The 20,047-nt window shown below is 52.5% G+C and overlaps 1 protein-coding gene across 1 annotated transcript; it reads left to right on the top strand.

Moving 5' to 3' along the window:
• The first annotated feature begins 2,386 nt into the window (after window positions 1-2,386).
• On the top strand, window positions 2,387-12,357 carry MCM5 (minichromosome maintenance complex component 5). The gene is made up of 17 exons (XM_059816657.1): window positions 2,387-2,402; window positions 2,620-2,802; window positions 3,660-3,786; window positions 3,898-4,026; window positions 4,492-4,664; window positions 5,964-6,119; window positions 6,223-6,389; window positions 7,009-7,180; window positions 7,362-7,473; window positions 8,245-8,388; window positions 8,726-8,791; window positions 9,749-9,925; window positions 10,029-10,141; window positions 10,404-10,532; window positions 10,800-10,942; window positions 11,540-11,667; window positions 12,062-12,357. Exons 2-17 carry the CDS (start codon window positions 2,636-2,638, stop codon window positions 12,161-12,163), a joined length of 2,205 nt encoding a protein of 734 aa, XP_059672640.1. The 5' UTR covers window positions 2,387-2,402; window positions 2,620-2,635; the 3' UTR covers window positions 12,164-12,357.
• Window positions 12,358-20,047: the final 7,690 nt, after the last annotated feature.

The following is a 20,047-nucleotide window of genomic DNA, read 5'->3' as shown; positions in this document are numbered from 1 at the left end:
CTCAGTCCTAACAATAGCCTGTTACAAGCTGGGGCAGGTTTCTTCAGCTCCTACACGCTGGTCTCTATTTCTAGAAATGGCATGAAATTCTGTGAGCATACAAAGTATTTTTAAGGGGCGGAAGCTGTACCTAAGAGCTGGTTGCTATTCTATTAAAAGCAAAAGGTGATGGGACCCTCAGCCACTTGAAACCAGGACAAGTCTCCCTGATCAGTACCAGGTAAGGGCTCCGTTACCAAACTGCCTTTGTGAGAACTTTTAGCGTGAATCAGAAAAGTAAGTGTGTTTTCAGCACCCAGAAATGAAATGCACACTAGGACTTGATCCTACGATGCAGCTAAATGGGAGACATGAAGCATGCAACTGCATGCCCTCACCTACGTAACAAACCAACCCAACTTACTCCCAGGAATCAGCACTCACAAGGCGTTGCTAAAGGCACTCCAAACACACAGCACTGCTGGAGCAGCCCATGCACACAGCTTTCTTTCCCCCACTTTTGCTGAAGCAGATCTGGAGGTTTGGCTTTGTGGCCAGCCACTGTTACGGCCATAGGCCCTATCTGCTTCGGAGGGTCTTCTAACACAGGAGTTACTGCAGGAGAGGCTGCAGCTCAGGTATGGCACAGCAGGTACTGACAAGGCCATTATCTATCACCTCAGAGTCCACTCCTGTTTCTACCAGAAAGCCTCTGTGATCAACCTGTCTCTATGATGCTACCTGTTCTGGCTGTGACCTTAATCCCAAAGACACACTTTCCTACTGATCTGTTCTAACGACCAGCAATGAACCTGCTCAAAGAGCAAGAATCAGAAGGCAGGTCCTGCTGAGAATAACCAGTGGGAAAGAGGGACTGTCATTATTCTCAGTCTCTTATCTACCCTATATCCCTTGTGAAATCCTCTTTAATACTTCTCTATTTGGACCCATTTGCCAACACCCGGTAGAAAAAATAGTCAATTCTTAAAAGAGATAGTCATGTTTGAAAAGCAGGGATATGAGGCTTGATAGCTATTCAAATACAAGAACTAATTCATTCATTCAAAGTTATATTAAGTTCTACCTACTCAGTCCCTCTAACCCACCCCAGCTGAATCATTATGTTCATTCAACAATGCTGAATAACTAAACATCCCAAACATACAAATGCCCATGAGCTCAGAAATGCACTCGACCACAATCAGACCCTCTCCACTGCCCAAAAAGAACATATCTATGACCTCAAAATTAGGAAATCTGGATTCAGACTGACACGATTCCCTCCCTGCTCATGGCAGAAGAGCTATGGTGCTTTGAGTATCTCACAGCCATTGTGCTATCGCACACTGAAGGACTCCAGACTGAGCCTAGAGAAGTATTCAGAGGTGAAGACTAAAGCTTTGCTTGTACTCATCTATGATCTTTATGAATATATCTGGTTTCTCTGCAACATACAAGTTCATTTCTCCACAAAAATGAGACACTCTTTATTTTCCACCCACTGCAGTTAAAATCTCCCTTGCAACACACTACACTTCCCAGCTTTTTTTTCTTTTAGGACACGCACTACCACATTTTTCAAGGGCTGAAACGCTTACCTGACAACCTGCCACCCTTCCCCCAAAATTCACTATTAGTCAGGAGAAAAGAGTCCTGGAGAACACAGATGCCATCAGGCTTGCTGCGCAGCCACTGCCATCCCGGTGGGGCCCCAGCCAGGCCACCCACCCAGCATTTCCCCACAGTACATCCCACTGCGTCCAGTGGGTTTCTCCTCTGCCCTGCCCTGCCCTCCATGGCTGCGGGCCTGCTGCACCACCGCCAGCCAGACCTAGGCCCAGGCCCCGGCCCAGGCCCAGGCCCCTCCTGCCTGCAGGGAACACCCTGCTCAGGCCCTGCCATCCCACCAAGCCCTGCAGCAACAGACTCCAGCTGCCCCCAAGGAGCCTCCAGCAGTAATTTATTTTATTTTCGGTAATTAACGCCTCCGGCTCTCCCCCGGCCTGCAGCAGCCGCACTTCCCCCGGCCTCGCACCCACCGCCTCTAGGCCACCAACGCGCTCCCCCCGCCCACCGCCCCCAATGGTTTCAGCGGCCCTCCCCGGCCTCCCACGGGCGCCACCATAATGGTCCCGCCCGCCATTTCGCCTCCCCCCGCCCTTTCCTCCCAGATTTCGCGCCAAACTGCGCCCGGCAGGCAGGGGGCGGAGCGCCCCGGCCAATCGGCGGCAGAGGCGGTGCCGCGCGCTTCCTCTTGGGGCGGGGCAGGACGGCGCCCGAGGCCCAATCCACGGCGGCGCGCTGCGGCCGGGCCAATCGGAGTGCGCGGCGGCGGCGCGCCCCGTCCCGTGCAGCAGTTTGGTTTCCGCCGCGCGCCGTTTTTGCCGCGAAAAAGTTGGTGGTGGCTTCCCGCGGGCAGCGAGGTGCGGAGCGGGGCGGGATGGGGGGCGTTGCGCGTGGGGTATTTGGAATGGGGGATTCCGTGGGCTATTGGGGGTGGGGGAGGAGGAGGCGGCGGCGGGGGGGCGGCAGTGCGCGGGGTACAGTGCAGTCGCGGGGGAGCGGGCAGCAGCCCGTGGGGCGTTTGGTGCGGGGGAGGAGGAGGCGGTTGGGGCTGACCGTGCGCCCTCGCTCCCGCAGGGGAGCAGCAGTCGCCATGTCCGGCTTCGACGACCCCGGCGTTTACTATAGCGACAGTTTTGGGGGCGATGCGTCGGTGGACGAGGGGCAGGTTCGGAAATCGCAGCTGCAGAAGCGGTTCAAGGAGTTTCTGCGGCAGTACCGGGTGGGCACGGACCGGACGGGCTTCACTTTCAAATACAGGTGCTGCTGTGACCCCTCTTCTCCTGTTGTGGCCTTACCCACTCCTCTCTGCACATCCGATCTGCTGTTAACCTCCCTCCTGCTATGCACACCCCAGATATACAATAGCACGTGTCAGCTTTTTTCTTCCTGCAGACAGTAAAGAGCTCTTTGTCAGAATAAGAAATGTTGTTCCCATTTAACCTTACAGGAAAACTGAGGTTCGCTGTTCTCCCAGATTTTTAGGCAGCCAGCCAGTGGCAGAGATAGCTATAGAGGGATCCGCACTGCCAAGCTTGCACCTAGTTCTGAAATTCAAAGTCTGTCTTCAAGTACTTTCTGGTCTGGAGCTTTGTCTGTATCCGTTAAAATCGGTGCAGCACTATGTGTGCTTTCTGAGGCTGTGAAGGTCCCTTGGCCACCCCTTTGCCTATGCAGCTTGGAGACACAGCTGTGAGAGAGCATGGAGATGTATCATGCAAGGGCTGGGACAATCTTTCACCTCTGAATTTCATGCACCCTGGCTTTTTTAAGGAGAGCGTTGCCTGCTATGCTGTAATAGGTATTATCCTGTGTAGAAGTTTTCTAACTGCCTATCTGGCTGTGTAACTCTAGTAAACAATTAGTGCTATACTTCACATTGTCACTGCAAGCACTGGTGTCCCTGGTCTTATGTCATGTTTTAAAGTGGGTTTGGGTGAAAGATTTGCCCAGGTCCCCCTAGACTTCTCTTGGCACTCTCCTGATTTTCCTCGTTTGCTTTCTAAACCAAGGACTCCCTGCAGAACCTGCCTTCTCTGCTCCCTGCTTGTCATAAGGTCACTGTGGGTGACTGCTGCTTTCTGCCCTGCAAACCTTTACCACTTACTGCCTTCCAGGGATGAGCTTAAACGGCACTATAACCTGAGTCAGTACTGGGTGGAGGTGGAGATGGAAGACTTGGCCAGCTTTGATGAAGATCTCGCTGACTATCTGTACAAGCAACCAGCGGAGCATCTGCAGCTGGTAAGGATGGAGGAGGTTGGCAACCTGGCACACTGACATCGTCATGTCGTGAGAGCAGCCCTGACGATACACTCTAATATACCCATAACAGCCTAGTTGTTCCCTTTGTAGTTGGAAGAAGCAGCAAAAGAAGTCGCAGATGAGGTGACCCGTCCTCGTCCTTCGGGGGAGGAAACTCTGCAAGACATCCAGGTCATGTTGAGATCAGATGCCAACGCAGCCAACATCCGCAGCCTGAAGGTGAGGTGAATCTGCTGCCACGTTGAGCAGTAAGCGGCAGGGGTTGCTTGTGTAGGGGTGTGATTGCAGGGAAGCTTTTGGTACTTGATCACGTAGTTCAGGACGTGGGTTGTGCACTAACTTACAAGCAGGGATACTCTGCAGCTTAAATCTGACTGCAAAGGATTGTTATTATTGATTACTGCTGTGGGGATGTTATTGCTATTAGTGATGTTCTGCATAGAGTGTTTTGTCCTTTTCTTCTCTTTTGAAATCAGCATGGCTTAAGTCATGCAACCTTCCCCTACTACTCTAGAGCAAGAGAGAGACGTTGTCAAGAAGTGCAGGCTTTTTTCTTCTGGTACCTTAGTCCCATGAATGTGGGAAGTGTAGCTAAGAAAGAACTGTGTTTCTTTAACGTCTTTAGTTTCCCATCCATCCTCCAGTGACAGCTTTCTCACCTTCCCTTCATCTTTTTCCTTTCAGTCTGACCAGATGTCCCACCTTGTGAAGATCCCTGGGATTGTAATTGCAGCAACCCCTGTGAGAGCCAAAGCCACCAGAATAGCCATCCAGTGCCGCAGCTGCCGCAACACTATCAGCAACATTGCGGTGCGCCCAGGCCTGGAGGGTTATGCTCTCCCCAGGAAATGCAACACGTGAGGACTGACATGGGGATGCATGCAGCAGGCTGGTGGGGGGGAAAAAAAGGCTGGGTCCCCTCCTCCTGCTCCCTCTCTATCCCATACGTGCTGCATAGAGTCAGCTCACTGTCACACAAAGCAGAATCATCTGTGCTGCTCTCTGCCTCTTCCCTTCATGTTGCCCTTGTGCCTGCATGCACCCGTGGCTGGCAGGTTTTAGCTCCATCCGTCTGCAGTCACACTAGCTGTGGTGCTGCATGACCAGTGCTGCAAGCAGTGTTGAGTGGTTGTGTCCAGGGAGTTCTTTCTATCTTTTTATCTGTAGGGTGTTTTGCTTGTGGTACCTAAAGGTTCATTCCTGCCTCCAGCTGTCCCATAATGCTGTGTTAAGCTGCTGTCCTAAATTCCTATTAAGTTCTTATCTTTTTCAAACAGGAGGGGGCTGTTTTGCATTACCTTCTGTAGGGATGCTTTGCTACTCACCCTCAAATCCTGCTTTGTAGCTATTGATGCCCACACGAACTGTAAGCATTAGGCTGCTGCTGTGGCACCTCTTGCGCCAACCAGTTGTGGTGGGTTGTGTCTTCAAGCTCATGCCTGCCAGTATTTATTTTCTGTGCCTTATCTCTAATGCAGTTTGAGAGGTCTTTGGGATAGGGATCGTTCTTGCATGTGGTCTGTACAGTGCCTGGCTTCTGATCCTTGACTGCACGAGTGCATCTGCACACTCCTGTTACGCTCCCCAAAAGCCCTGTCCCTGCATGCATGGAGTCAGGCATCCGTAGTGATGTACTGAGACAGCAGCAGGACGTGGAGGTGCTCCTTGTCTTGGAGAGCTTGTAGTCTAGCAAAGCAGATGTGTCTTGAGAGACTGGGAGGCTGATGGCAGCCTTGTCACATCACTAATTGCTTTCTTGCCAGAAACCACTTAACGTTTGGCTCGTTTGTGAGGTTATAAAGAAAAATACCCTGCCATGTTGCTGAGTCTAAACTGTTACCTTTTGTATATTAATTAATTACCTTCCTCCTTGCTTTTAGCTAGTGTGGGAGAGGGGGGAGGCAGGGAAAGTATTCAGGCAAGTATCACCCTGTCTTTGGCTTGTTCTTGTGCCTGCTTTTGGCAGCTGTTGAAGACAAGACCAAGGGCTTGGTGAGCCCTTGTTTTGGCCCTGTGTGACTGCCCTGTGTGTCTGCTGGGCACCACTTGGAGGGGCAGCTGCTCTGGCCTCTGTCACCACTGTCCCCTCTTCAGGGGGGCTCTCAGGGCTGGCTCCTGAGTGCCAGCAGCCTTCCCTGATTGATCTCTCTGCACAGAGAACAAGCTGGCCGCCCGAAGTGCCCGCTGGACCCCTATTTCATCATGCCAGATAAGTGCAAGTGCGTGGACTTCCAGGTCCTGAAGCTGCAGGAGTCCCCAGATGCTGTGCCGCATGGGGAAATGCCCCGGCACCTGCAGCTGTACTGTGACAGGTACCAGCGTGGTCTCCCCCAATCACCCTGCCAGGCTAGCAGGTATTGCTGGTGCCATCCTACCTCCTGCTACCATCCTCTGCTTTCCCCTTCCTCCTCTTAGGTACCTGTGTGACAAAGTTGTCCCGGGGAACAGAGTCACTATCATGGGCATCTACTCCATCAAGAAGTCTGCCCAGAGCAAGAACAGAAGCCGTGACAACGTGGGCGTGGGCATCCGAAGTGCTTACATCCGCGTGGTGGGCATCCAGGTGGATGTGGAGGGCTCAGGTGAGAGCTGCTATTGGTGCCCATCTGGTCTGTGTTGGTAGCCTGGTGTTGGGAGAGCCCCCTCCCTGAGTAAGGTGGTCCCTCAGCAAGGACTGTGTGAAATCACAGCCTGGGTCCTTCTCTGCTGCTTATATAGCAGAAGATTCAAGCCAGTCCAGGGGTCTAACTTGCCCTGGATGCTCAATACTTGAGTGTCCTGTATGACTTTTTCTCAGTGATATTAAATGAGGAGGCTTCAGCCTGAGTCCTCTAGGGTATTTAAGTTCTTTTAACTTACTGATCTTAGTGGGAAACTGCTAAGCCATCCCTGAGGATCTGGGCTGAAGTTGATGGTTAAAATTGAGATTTATTTTTAAAACATAGTCCTGACTATAATTGTCCCTCTAATTCCTCCAAAGCTGCTTGCCCAAGATCCTTGCTTTTTCCTACCAACCTCTAAGGACACAGTCTGCCTTGCTGGGATAGCAAATGCCAGCCCTCTCCACCCTTCCCACCTGGTGGCGCTTGGCATGATTTTCAAGAAGGGATTTTGGTGGTAGCAGATGTGGGGGGAATAGCGTCATTTACTTTAAAATATCCATTTGTTCACTGATGCTTCATTCTCCTCGTCCCTGTACAGGACACAGCTTTGCTGGCTCAGTGACCCCTCAAGAAGAGGAGGAACTTCGTCGCCTTGCTGCCATGCCCAACATCTATGAGACGATCGCCAAGAGCATCGCACCTTCCATCTACGGCAGCACCGACATCAAGAAGGCCATTGCCTGCCTCTTATTTGGAGGCTCTCGCAAGAGGTGGGCAAAAATCAACCTGGTGGAGAGAGAGTGGTGGCAGGGGTGTCATTCATGGCACTAAGCCCTCATACAGTCTTCTGGCGGTGCTACCAACCACCTGCCACTTGTCAGCAATGCTTGGTTATCGAAATGAAGGCTCACCATCTCTCCTCCCTCTCTTCTTCCCACCCTGTCGCTTCAGGCTCCCAGATGGACTGACCCGCAGAGGAGACATCAACTTACTGATGCTGGGTGACCCCGGCACAGCCAAATCCCAGCTGCTGAAGTTTGTTGAGAAGTGTTCGCCCATTGGGGTAGGTGGTTTGAGGTGCCCACTTGTAGTGTGGCTCGTTTTCTCCTTCTGGTCCCTGCATAGCCCTGAAGACCAGACCATGGTCACAGCAGATATCTGCCTGTGCATCCACAGCTGGACTGGCTGGCAGAGGTGCAAACTGCCATTTCTAGTCCTAGCCTGGAAGATATGGGGGGTGGGACAGGGGATGAGGGAGGGAAGGGGAAGCAAGTAATGCCTTTCATTGTGGTATGAGCCGGGCTACTTGCAGACATCCAAAGACATGACTGGTGCCATTGTTTATTGGTGAGGCTTGATCAGTGGAGAGGCTGGCTGGTCTGGACAGGTAAGTTGGCTGCATCTCAGGCATGGACCTCCAGGCTGAGCCCAGGCATGAAATTATATTTTCAGCTGTGTTTTCTCGTAGTCGTCATTAAACTCAACCTCTGACTGCATTGTTACCTCATTGGGAAAGCAAAGCTAATGCAGCAGCCCACCAAGCAATGAATCACTCCCCATTTTGTACTTAATACCTGTATTTGTGTGTCTGCAAGACCTCTGGTGCATCACAGCTGCTTAGTCCAAGGCCCAGGACTAGGCAATAGTCTTGCCCTGTATCTAGCAGGTCTGCTTTTGGCATGTGCTGAGGGGTCTTCCTGAAGGCCTTTGCGTTTCCTCCAGGAGCTCTGGATTTTGCCATGCTGGGGGTGCTTTTTCCTCCACCTGGAGCAGTGGGCTCCTGGGTCCCACGGCAGCTGATGTGCTATCCCTTCCTTGTCTCGCACGCTGCTAGGTATACACCTCGGGAAAAGGCAGCAGCGCTGCTGGCTTGACGGCCTCAGTGATCCGCGATCCTTCGTCCAGGAGTTTCTTCATGGAGGGAGGAGCCATGGTGCTGGCAGACGGGGGAGTGGTGTGCATCGATGAGTTCGACAAGGTACCCATGGGGCTGCCTGCACAGGAACTGGGAAGAGAGCCCTTAGGCTGCCAGCAGCTGCCAGGAGAGCCCAGAACTGCAGGAGAACAGGCGTCTCTCCTGAGGCTGCCTTGCTTTCTTCCAGGGAAGGTCAGGGGATGGGACTGCAGGGAAATTCTGGTTACGTCCTGCACTGTTGAGCAGAGGTCCTTGCAGAGCTTTACTTTGGGGGTCAGCATCGGTGGGTGTGTAGCTGAGGTCCAGCAAAGGTGACTGATGGAGACTTTTACTTTTTCTTTTTCTTTTTTTTTTTTTTTTTTTTTCATTCCACCTCATTTCTTGCATCTCTGATGAGAAGATGCGGGAGGATGACCGTGTGGCCATCCATGAGGCCATGGAGCAGCAGACCATCTCCATTGCTAAGGTGAGCTGCGGGTGCATGTTGCCCCAGGACGGGAGCCTGACCTGCCGCTGGGTTTCCCTGAAAGCCCAGCAACCAGCAGTCATGCATCCTTTGCCAGAATTGCCCATTTTAGAGTGGCTTGTCCAGGTTGTGGTTTTGATGGGTACTGGTTTCTCTGATCTGAGACTGGTCAGCCCTGCCTTTAGGCTTTGGGCTGTCTTCTCTCAGGAGCCTGAGCTTCAGCAGGGCTGAAACGAGCTCCCCTTGCTCTGCCTGTCCTCTGCTCCTCTAGATTTAGTAGTTCTGCTGATATGCCTGTGTCACAGCCTGATGTCACTTCTTTTTCTTCCTTCCTGCTGCTCTCCACACCCTCAAAAGATCTACAGAAACTGCCTGACATCCTGATGCCAGGTCCTCTCTCAAATCAGAGTTTCTTTTCATTTCCACTGCTCAGCCTTCTTTTGTAGCACCTCTGCTCCTTCCTGGTCGCTCTGATGCATCCCTTTAGCTGTTCAGTGCCTGGTAACAGAACACCCACCACGACTTTTCCTTGCTGGTCGCTCTTGCCCTGCTACCTGCAAACCTGCACTTTGCCCCCGGGGCTGCCCAGGGGGACTCAGCCTCAGCCCCCCAGTTTCTATCTCTGGTTGCAAACTTGGTCATATGGTCTTATGTGTCCTTGACCTTGACATGAGGTTTTAAATGAAGTTACTCAGTGTTCAAGTCTCAGCTGAAGCTGGTCCTCCTCCAGAAGGACATGTGGGTCCAGCTCCATGTAGCTCCTGCGCTGACCTCTTTCCAATGTGGAACCGTTACAGAGCGGTTGGGTGCTACTTAAGGGGTTTTATTTAAGTGCAAGTGATTGACGATGAGTCCTTGCAAGCTGCTTTGGGCCTTTCACTACGAGTTAATAGCCTTCTAGAGCTGCTGTGACCTGGACATGGTCTTGACCCCATCCATTTCTCCTTCCCCCCACAGGCAGGAATAACAACCACGCTCAACTCCCGCTGCTCAGTGCTGGCAGCTGCCAACTCCGTCTTCGGGCGCTGGGATGAGACCAAGGGCGAGGAGAACATTGATTTTATGCCCACCATCCTGTCCCGATTTGACATGATCTTCATTGTCAAGGACGAGCACAACGAGGAGCGAGACATGGTAGGTTGGGGTGCGTGGGTGCAGCTGGGACCTGTGGTGCCCTGTTTTTCAGGAGGGGGAGGCAGTGGGGTTCCTGCTGCCTGACTGTCTTCTGCTCTCCTAGACACTGGCCAAGCACGTGATGTCCTTACACGTGAGCGCCTTGACACAGACCCAGGCCGTGGAGGGTGAGATTGAGCTGAACAAGCTGAAGAAGCTCATCTCCTTCTGTCGGACGTGAGTGAGAGGCATGACTTTTTGGCAGCGCCCGGGCTGCATGGTGGGAGGCGGTGGGGAGAAGCAAACTGCGCAGCCAATATTTGCAAGCGCTGTATCTGGATGACCTTTTTTAACTCCTGCCTTGAAAAAAGGGAAGCGAGAGCAGCTCGCAACGGTGCCACAACGTCGCCCAAGGAAGCGAGGGGTGCCTGGAGACGTCCCCCCTACCCAGGGGAGCCTCCCCAGCAGCACTGCCTCCAGCTCCTGTCCCCGCTTGCAGGAAGTGTGGCCCCAGGCTGTCGGCGGCAGCGGCAGAGAAGCTGAAGAACCGCTACATCCTGATGCGGAGCGGCACTCGCCAGCACGAGCAGGAGAGTGACCGCCGCTCCAGCATCCCTATCACCGTCCGGTGAGCAACCCCACCTCCTCGTCCCACCAAAACCTTGGGGTTGGCGTTGCATCGCTGGGTGTCACCTGGGGTAGCCCAGGAAGGGGGTTAGTGGGCTGCTGGTGTTCAGTGGAGCCATCTGTGAACAGGGCAACACTGGAGGTGCTGGGGGTGGGGTGGGGCAGGAGGTGCCTGGAGTGGGGTAGGTGGGGGTGTCAGTGGTCGGGGGGAAGGAGAAGACCCCTTAGAGCCGCAGTAAAAAGCAGGGAACATCTCCTTTGGTCGCAGGCAGCTGGAGGCCATCGTGCGCATTGCCGAGTCCCTGGGGAAGATGAAGCTTCAGCCCTTCGCCACCGAGGCGGACGTTGAGGAGGCCTTGCGGCTCTTCCAGGTGTCCACGCTTGATGCGGCCATGTCAGGCAGCCTGTCAGGTGAGGGGGAGATGCTCTATGCTGGGGGCAGGAGGGACATGCTGGGCCTGGCTGCTCAGGGCAGGGAGAGACGAGTTCCCCTCCCAGGACCAGGCTGGCAGGGGCAGGGGCTGCTACTAGGCACCCCTCAGGCACGTGCTCAACCTGCTTTCTGAGCAAAGGCGAAGCAATGCCTGTGGCAGCGAGGGGCCATCATGGCTGTGGCTCACAGGGAGGGCAACGACAAATGACACCGAGGGTCTCTACCTGTGCTGGGCAAGGGAGGAATGGTCTGGCCCCTTGTGGTCCCAAGGGCAGAGTCCAGTGCTGGAGGTGGTTCCCCAACCTGTTTGTCCTCTAACCTCTTCCCTGTGGGTGTGGAGACAACGTTTCCTTGGGAGGCAGCATGGCACAAGGGGTTTGAAGGAAGCTCCAGCAGTCAGGTCCATGTTCAGCTGTGTCTTTGGAGCTCCACAACCTTTGATGCTGGATTTGCTCATGGGTTTCATAAAGTCTCTTGAGACATGCGGGTGTGGTGGGAGACACAGGAGACTGGCACTCTGGCTTTGCGAGTGATGTCTGGGCGGCAGAGAGAGCTCATGCAGCCTCTCCCTCCAGGGGCAGAAGGCTTCACGACACAGGAGGACCAAGAGATGCTATCCCGCATTGAGAAGCAGCTCAAGCGCCGCTTTGCCATTGGCTCTCAGGTGTCGGAGCACAGCATCGTCCAGGACTTCATGCGGCAGGTGGGCTAGGGACCCTGTGGAGAGTTGGGCTGTGAAACCCATTCCCTAAGAGGGCTGGAGAGTCTTTTGGTCATTGTTGCTTTTGAAGTTGTTTGTAGGGAGTGGTGTGCAGTGTGATTGCAGAGTTTAAGCAGAGTGAGGCAAGAACTCATTTTTCTGCAAAAGCACTGTGGTTTGAGGTCCTACCCTTGAAACCAGAACCATTTGATTTGTGAGACTGGCTGCGGTGAGACCTGAAATAGTGAAAGGGGAAAGGAGTGTCAGCACCTGGTGGCACTGGGCTCCCTTCCTCTGGGGAAACACAGCCAGGCTTTAATGGTGGTGGCAGGTTCCCAGTGGGTTCCCATGAGCTCTTCCCTACTGGCTTATCTCCCCCTGCTCTCCCCTTTTCCAGAAATACCCAGAACACGCCATCTACAAGGTGCTGCAGCTGATGATGCGGCGAGGGGAGATCCAGCACCGCATGCAACGCAAAGTGCTCTACCGCATCAAGTGACCTCCCCATCCCGTGCATGGGCAGGGAACTGCTGCTGCCTGATGCCTGCCCACGTGCAGGCAGAGTGCCCTGTGGGGTCGGAGCCTGCTCCTGGAAGAAGCTTTTCCTTGAGCCAAACAGCCCAGGGCCTCCCTCCTGAACCAGGGTTTGGGGTGGTCACAGTTCCCCTTGGGTGCTCTGTCACTGTGTGTCATGTCGATGTTTCTTTGAACTCCAAAAGCTTTTAGTCTGTATTAAAATAAAAACTGATAGTAGTAGCCCAGGGTCTTTGGCTGCCCTGAGGGACAGAGGGGATGTATCTCCTTCCCCCAAGAGACAGAGGGGATGTATCTCCTTCCCCCTTTGGAGGTGGTGCAGGATTTTGATTGGAAAGGCATCCCTCCTGCGTGCTGTGTGTTACCCACTGCCCAGCACCCCGCCCGGGGACTTGTCTTGAGGCAGTACACAGCCCCATGGGCACCACCAGCAGCCCTCAAGGCAGAAACTAATTTCTTGCTCTGATCTGTCTATTAAGGCATAAATCCTGTTGGTGCAGGCTCCCCTGTTGGGCTCAGCAATATGGGAGGCATCTTACCCAGTCACTGCATGCAGGCTGCCACCATCTTCCCCATCTGCCAGTGGCAGTGAAGGAAACGATCTGCTGTTCCTTGCTTCAAAGCTGCTCTTCGTTTATTCCTCCTTCCCCTCTCCAAGGGCTGCAGGAGGCAAACGCTTTACCCTGCAGTGTAAAGGTCTTCATGAAAGCCTTGCTGGAGGCATGGGCAGAGCCCCCTGCTTGCCCCAGTGAGGATGGGGATGTGGGGTGATGCCCAAGAGCTCTGTCCCCTCCTCCAAGTAGCCTCTGCCACCTCCTTCGTGTACAGATGGCCGTAGGGAGGCTTATCCCACTCGCTAGGAGCCTCTCCTGGGCTCTCTGCTCCAGGGGGGACTTGTGTAGCCACTCGCCCTTCTGTGTTTGACAAGTGCAAGGTCGTGCAGCAAACTGCAGGTTTTTGTCATTTCTAGCGAAGTAGTGTTGGTTCTCTTAAGTGTCCTCCCGAAGACGTAACGTGCAGGCAGGTCCCTGCCCTCGGCAGCTCGGGGCCAGCTGGGATATGTGAGAGCGCCGGTGGGGGTCTCTGAAGACAGCGGGGTGTTAGGCATTGCAGGCGAGCAAAGCCACTGCGGGTGCCAGAGAGGCTGCTGCCATGTCTGTGAGCGACATTCAGGCTGAAAAACACACCCCAGGAGAGGCTTCGTTAGCAAGAGGACCATTCGGGACCAGCAGAGGGTACCAGAGCCTTGAGGATGCTGGGCTGTGGCGCTGCACACAGTGCCGCCGCCTCCTCCTCCAAGAGGGGAAACCAAGGGGTCCCTTCGGGACAGTGTGGTAGGGTGCAGGGTGCACCCAGCTTGGCAGCTGTCACACAAGGGCTAGGCTCTCCTGCAACCCATGGGGGTCGAGCAGTATCCCTGTTTGCTTCTGTTTGGGTGTTTTGAGAGGTGCACAGTGCACTCTGGACATGGCTGGAGCCGGTTATGGGGTCGGAGGTCCATCTGCAGGGGATGGGGCAGTGGTGGGCCTTGACAAGATGGGCTGCACTTTGGAGAAACAGCCCCCTGCTCTTTGTCCTCCTGTTTTTCAGTTGGGCACGAGGGGAGAGGAGGCTGGCCCAAGGCTCCCTGCAGGGATGGGTCTCCGGAAAGCTCGTGCCAGTAATTTTATTGCCCCATATTTTTGCAGGTGCCAGGCACCTCACAGCGCTTCTTGGAGCAAGCAATGCTGGGGCAAAAGCAGGCACCCTTCTTTTCCCTTTAAAAACAAGAGACACCTCTCCCCACTCAGCTCCCTGGCTGGGGAGGCGGCTTCTCTGAGCTGCTGCTCCATGGAGATGATCAGCTCCATGGAGGAGGAATAAGTGGAAGTGAGAATAACAGGGCAAGATCTTCACCTGGAGACTGAAGTTTCCAAAACTACCAGTGTCTGTTTGAAAGCCCCCTTGCAAGTTCCCGTGCCCCTGGTCAAGCACTCAATATTTTAGCATCAAAAGGTGGCCCATCAGAGCAGGGTCAACACAGCCCCGAAGCAGCAGCATGGTGTTGTGGCTGTTTTCCTGCCACATGCTGTAGACCATGCAGTGCTGTAGTAACGGGTCCTACAGGTCTCTTGGCCCCTGCCACCCTTCCCCAGTACTTCTGTCCTTGCTTTGGAGATGCTGGCAGTACCTGTCTTATTTATGGTCCTTCTTCCAGAGGTGCAGCAAGAGCAAAGCAGAGAGGTGAGTGTGGGACTGGTACCTACAGCCTACTGTTAATGCTGCCTCTGGAGGAGGCTGCGAGCCTCCGTTCCCAGGCTTGGAAAGAGCGCCCAGTGATGGAGAAGGACTGGGTGGGGAGGGGAACACAGTGCAAAGTGCTCTGTTTCCATCACTCCTTATGTTGCCATGTTTGCCTTCCATCCTGCCTTCCATCCTTCTGTCCTTCCTTCCTTCCACCTGCAGACCTCCCCCCAGCCTTTCCCCATGATCTTTGCTCTCTGCTGGAGCAGTAGCACATGGTTGGGTTTCGGCTGCTGACTGCCAGTGGTGGTCATGTGGTGCTCACAGGTTTTAAAAGAGCCAACATCTCAAGGTACATCAAGCTATGCTGGGTGTTGGCAGGTGCGGAGGTTGGAAATTCTTTTTGTTGGTTTTTTTTGTTGTTTTCACGACATGATAGGGAGCAAAGGTATGTTTTTGTGACGGGGATCAGAATGATTGATCTCTTCGTGCTATGAACTGTGTTGATTATATGGTATGAGGTTATGTAAGTGTACGTACGACTTGAAACAACATTGTTTAGCAGCTAATGTATGCAGCTTTATCACAAGAAGAGGAGCTGGGATGTGCACAACTCTGGCATTATCTTGGAACTTGAGATCATTGACTAGTAATGGCTTGTTTTGATCATTGCACTGCAGATGGAAATTTTGGGAGGAAAAGCAGTTCTCAGTTGGGTAGGGTGGTAATGCTTGGTGGTATCTACTTGATAAGGGATTGGTCGTCCTCTTGGTGAAGATGACCAGCTTTTTCCTCAAATGATAGCTACTTGATAAAAGGGTGGTCATCCTCCTGGTGAAGGTGTCTCTTCTTGGTCATCCCTGAGGTTTTCACATGCTGAGACTTGGGACAGAGTCCCTGTATGGGTGTTCTTAGATGACCAAAAATACTGTTCTCAAATCCAAGGTGAAAAGAGACAGTAAAACCAGACAGACATAGCCACTTCATATCTAAGCAGCGCAGCGTTCCCTTACCTAGCCTACAGAGCTGACCTTGTCCCTTCCTTAACTCAGTCCTATGACACTGGCACAGGAGGCCCTTTCCCCACCCTTGGCTTGTTTCCTTGGGAAGTACAGTTGGGTGAGTGTAACCACCCCAAACCAGGCAGTTGCCATAGATGCTCCGGTGCCTTTGATTCAAAGCTTAGGTGGGGTGTAGGAGCCAACCACCTCTTGCCACAATGAATTAGCCCCCAAAGAACTTGCAGATGACATGTAATCCTGCATGAGATGCATTAATCTGTGCAGGCAGAGGGGAGTTTCTCACTCCAGAGAGGTCCAGTGCACTGGGCTCTTGGCAGCCTTTTTCGCTCTCCATGGCAGGGCCAGTTGGGATTCATCTGACCAGGCGTTGAGATCTGTGTCTGACCAAGGCGCTCTCTGTGTCAGTGCAGAGGAGTGAGTGCTTCCAGACAGCAAGTTGTTTTATCCAAAGTAAATGTTTAAAAGAAATCAGAGAAGCTGTGCCCTAATTGCTTCTGTTTCCTTTCCATTAACTATGAAAGGTTAGGGCAACTAGATTGGGTGGGCATTCTTACATCACAGGCATCTCAAACTGGGCAGATGTGCATGTCCTTCCCCCCCATGTGCTGCACTGCTGTATCAAAGGAGGAAGGCTTTGGTGAAGGCTTGCTTTGGGCAGCTGACTTCGGGGCAGCTTCACTAGGTTTGATTATCTTTCCTCTTATACCAAGCTCATCAGAATATCTCTGTGGAAATATCAGTGGAGCTCTACTACTGTAAAATCCAGCAAAGCTGAATCATCACATCTGCACTGCTCAGATCTCTTCCATCTCTGTGTAGGATGGGAGCTGTTGCAATGCAGCAACATAACCTCTGAGCGTGTTTTGAGTGTCACTTCCTCCATAAAGTAAAACAAAACTAAACTGCAGAGTCCTGAAGGCTATTGCACAAGGATGTGAGATAAACGCTGGCAAGCGGAATATGCTGATACGGGCAATGTGAGAAATGATCTGAGCTGGTCCACCAAGCACTGACCTCGGACAAAGGAAGCCAGGGCTCCTTCCCCCTTTCTCCTGCTGACCTACTGGGCCAGCTGAGCAAGCGACTTCATCTCCTTGCCTGTCCTGGATAATAACCTTGTTGGAACACAGACCACCTCTTACCATATTTTTCTGTAGTGCCTGGCACAACGGTAGCCCAATCTCAGTGGCAGAGTCTACCTGCTAGCAGAAATAACATTAACATGAGCTAGGGTGTCTCCAGTTCCAGAGAACTGATCTGCCGGAGGCAGGGAAATCCCTGTGCTTTGCTCCGGATAGTGCCAGTAAAGATCAAGAGACAAAGGGAGAGGTCTCTGGGAGGGAGACCGCAGTGCAGCAATGCCATGCTGCCATGACATCACCCTGTAGAACGGCACACACGTGTCATGTCTCTGGGTGCCTGTGATGTGGTATGCTGGGGGCGTGTCTCACACTGTGTTTCAAGTCCTTTGGGAGGTTTGACTAAAGGCCTGTATCCCCTAATTCTGGGCTACGTTCCTTCAAAATCCCAAATGACTCATTCTCTCCCAGATGTGACATACAGATGCGTGCTACTGCTTTTCATCCCATTTTGCCCATCCCTTTGCAACATCCTTTGCTCCTTCCTGTACACCTCTGCTCCAGGTCTCTCCCAGCAACACCAGTTTGTCCATTTGCTCATCCTCCACCCCACTGCATGCCTCGTGCCTGCTCTCTCATCTCCTCTGCATGGTCATCCTCTCCTATAGCCCTTCCTGGCTGTTGCAGTCACTCCCTGGCCACCTTGCAGAACACCCAGCACAAGCCTCCCACTTCTGTTTTCAGGCCTGCCAGCTTCACAGGCAGGCAGGACACCGGGGTATAACATGCTGGATCAGCTCCCAGGGCTACCTGGTAGGAATGGGACACTGAGAGACAGGTGTCAGAGAATGTCCCTGGACCATCTGCTGCTTCTTGGCTGTTCCTCTCGTCTCTGCCCTTCAGCTTTCCTCTGGCCACGCTGCTCCACCTCTCCTTGTTCTTGATTTTTACCTCATCTCACCACCCCTTTTTGTTTCTAATACTTCTTTTTCCTTTTCTCAGACTCTGTGGGTAATTTGGCCAGAAAACACACAGACCTCTGTCCAGAAAATCCAGGCAATACTGGTTTATATGTCCCTTGCAACACACTTTTTTGGGCCCTCAGTATGAAAGAAGGAGCATTATCCTGCCTGCCTTGATCAAAGTACCCATGAAATGCTTGCGGAGTGGAAAGCAGGTCTATCCACAGCTGGCCACGTGCTGTGTGCTCATCAGCATCCAGCACTTCTGCGGTATAAATAGGCATCTATAAATAGATACGTAGGCATCTTTCCTTTCTGGAAATCCTTCAGTTGATGAAATCTGTCAGGTCTGAAACTGCACCTGGTGCTTTGTGGACTCTGTCATAACTGATCGTAAAGATGAACATCAGTATATAACTAGGACTACGGAGTTAAACGCACGCTGCTTGAAATATTTAAAAGTTTTTTAGAGTGGCGGTTGACAGGTCATCTAGCATGCAGGTAATATCACTGTCCTAGGCCCTCGCACCAGAATAAGGTGTGCATTCAACATTATCAGTTATCTTCTATTTGTGCTTTGTAATGAGGAGTTGTTTGGAGGTCTGACCGGGAGTGCAGAGACTGTCACCAACCTGGGAGGTTCACCAACCATATGGGTCCAGCAGGTGAAGGGTGGGGGTCTGGGTTGGGAAGAACCAAAGGACACAAAGAGGGGAACAGCTTTCCCAGCACCACATAGCTCTTGTAAACTGGTCCAGGGCAGAACCCTACATACCTGATGCTCAGTCCAGATCTTTCAGCAGCAGAGTTGCTGCAATGGGGAAAGTACAATGACTGATTTACCTGGCTTCTCCTGAGTCAGGCAATTAATATATCATGGTTTCCACAGCAACATCACTACTTTCACACTGCACCAACGTCACTTTGCTGTACCCTATTCAGGTGCAGATGCAACGTACAGTAATAGATACATCACTTGGAAAGAGGGTGAAGCTTCCCCAGTCTTGAGTTGAAGTAAAACTTGAGGTGTTGAGGTCAGAAGGCTCCTTTCGGCCCAGCTCACCTGTCCTCCTGTGTGACACAGGCCCTAGAGGTCCAGCCAAGAAGCCCAGCACTCCACAAGCAAAAGCAAATTCTCGCTGGCTGCCTTCATTTGATGTAAAATTGGTTTGCTTTCCAAGAGTGTGAAAAAGTAAGGACTCTAAAATGGCCAATAAAAGTTGATGTCAAAGGGGCTCAAAGTATTCCCTGATGAACATCACCAGCTAGTAGGAAGGCAAAGTGCAGAAGCACATGTATTCATGGCTGGATATTAGATTGGATATTAGGAAAAATTTCTTTACTGAGAGAGTGGTGAAGCATTGGAACAGGCTGCCCAGGGAGGTGGTGGAGTCACCATCACTGGAGGTGTTGAAAAAACATGTAGACGTGGCACTTCAGGACATGGTTTAGTGGGCATGGTGGTGTTGGGTTAATGGTTGGACTTGATGATCTTATAGGTCTTTTCCAACCTTAATGATTCTGTGTGATTCTGTGTGGCTGAGACTGCACAAAACAACCACGTGTGGTCATGCAGAATCAGACAAGACAGATCCACACCTGTATTTCACGTGACCTGGCAGGCGTATTGCTGCAGTGCCTCCCCGTGTCATGCTATTTGACTGCTTTCCAAAACCTCAGTGGAGAAACCAGGACTTCTGCTCTTTTGTCTCTTGCACTGGAGAAAAGGGTAACACTAGGTCAGAGAACCAGCTCAGAAGGAGAAGCCCAGCATTCGAGTCCCTGCTCTATGAGAAAAAACAGAAGACCTGTTTGTTTGTGGCTCATGCTGCATGCCCCAAACCCAGAGACACACAATTTACAGCCATGACCCCTTCACCCTCCTTGCTCCTCAGAGGATAAAATGGTTTCCTGTTTATTCTAATGGGCAGCTGTTGTATCCACAGGGGAGAGCAGCACTCATGGTTAATATGGCTGATGTCCAGATACGTTTTGCAGAACTTGCTTGTTTGTTTGCTGGGCCATCCAGCAGCTGCTGAACATCCTGCCTTTGGGAGTGGGAGACTCCCAGGCAATTCTCAGATACTCGAGCATGGGAGAGGACTTGTCCCCCCCTACACTGGGATCAGCAGGCAGGAAAGAGGTCCTGAGGGCTTCTTCAACCTCTGCTGTTTGCTGGACTATATCAGGAGCTATAGGGCCTCCTTCACCATCTCCACCTGGTTCATCTGTGCCCCAGGGCTGTTCTGCATCACTCATGGGAGAGCGGAGGCGGTGTACTACCTTGGGGTCTCATAACCTCAGCAAGCGCTGCTAGACAGGAGGTGGGTTTGCCAAAGCTGTGAGACATCCAGGGCTGGTGAGGGAAACCCCCTGTAGTCACTGCCCAGGCAAGAGAATTCTGGGGACGTGGGCAATCCCCGGAAATCACCAGAGAAATATTATCAGCATGGAAGCCACTCCTTGGGTTGCTTTTGTGGTCACTTGGACAAAAGAAAGTGTCCCAGGACGTGGAGGGTGCAGTCCTCAGGGAGTTCCCTGCCAAGCATACAGTCAGCATAGG

The sequence above is a fragment of the Gavia stellata genome, chromosome 4 (genome assembly GCF_030936135.1).
Source record: "Gavia stellata isolate bGavSte3 chromosome 4, bGavSte3.hap2, whole genome shotgun sequence".
In the NCBI taxonomy this organism is placed as follows: Eukaryota; Metazoa; Chordata; class Aves; order Gaviiformes; family Gaviidae; genus Gavia; species Gavia stellata.
This window is presented reverse-complemented; position numbering and strand designations above follow the sequence as displayed.

What these genes read in the sequence shown, in the direction of transcription:
- MCM5 (XM_059816657.1), top strand. Translation starts at nt 2,636, where the DNA reads ATGTCCGGCTTCGACGACCCCGGCGTTTACTATAGCGACAGTTTTGGG. An exon ending in CAGCGGAGCATCTGCAGCTG is followed by an intron (nt 3,787 to 3,897) that starts GTAAGGATGGAG and finishes TTCCCTTTGTAG; the next exon opens with TTGGAAGAAGCAGCAAAAGA. An exon ending in CTCATCTCCTTCTGTCGGAC is followed by an intron (nt 10,142 to 10,403) that starts GTGAGTGAGAGG and finishes CCCCGCTTGCAG; the next exon opens with GAAGTGTGGCCCCAGGCTGT.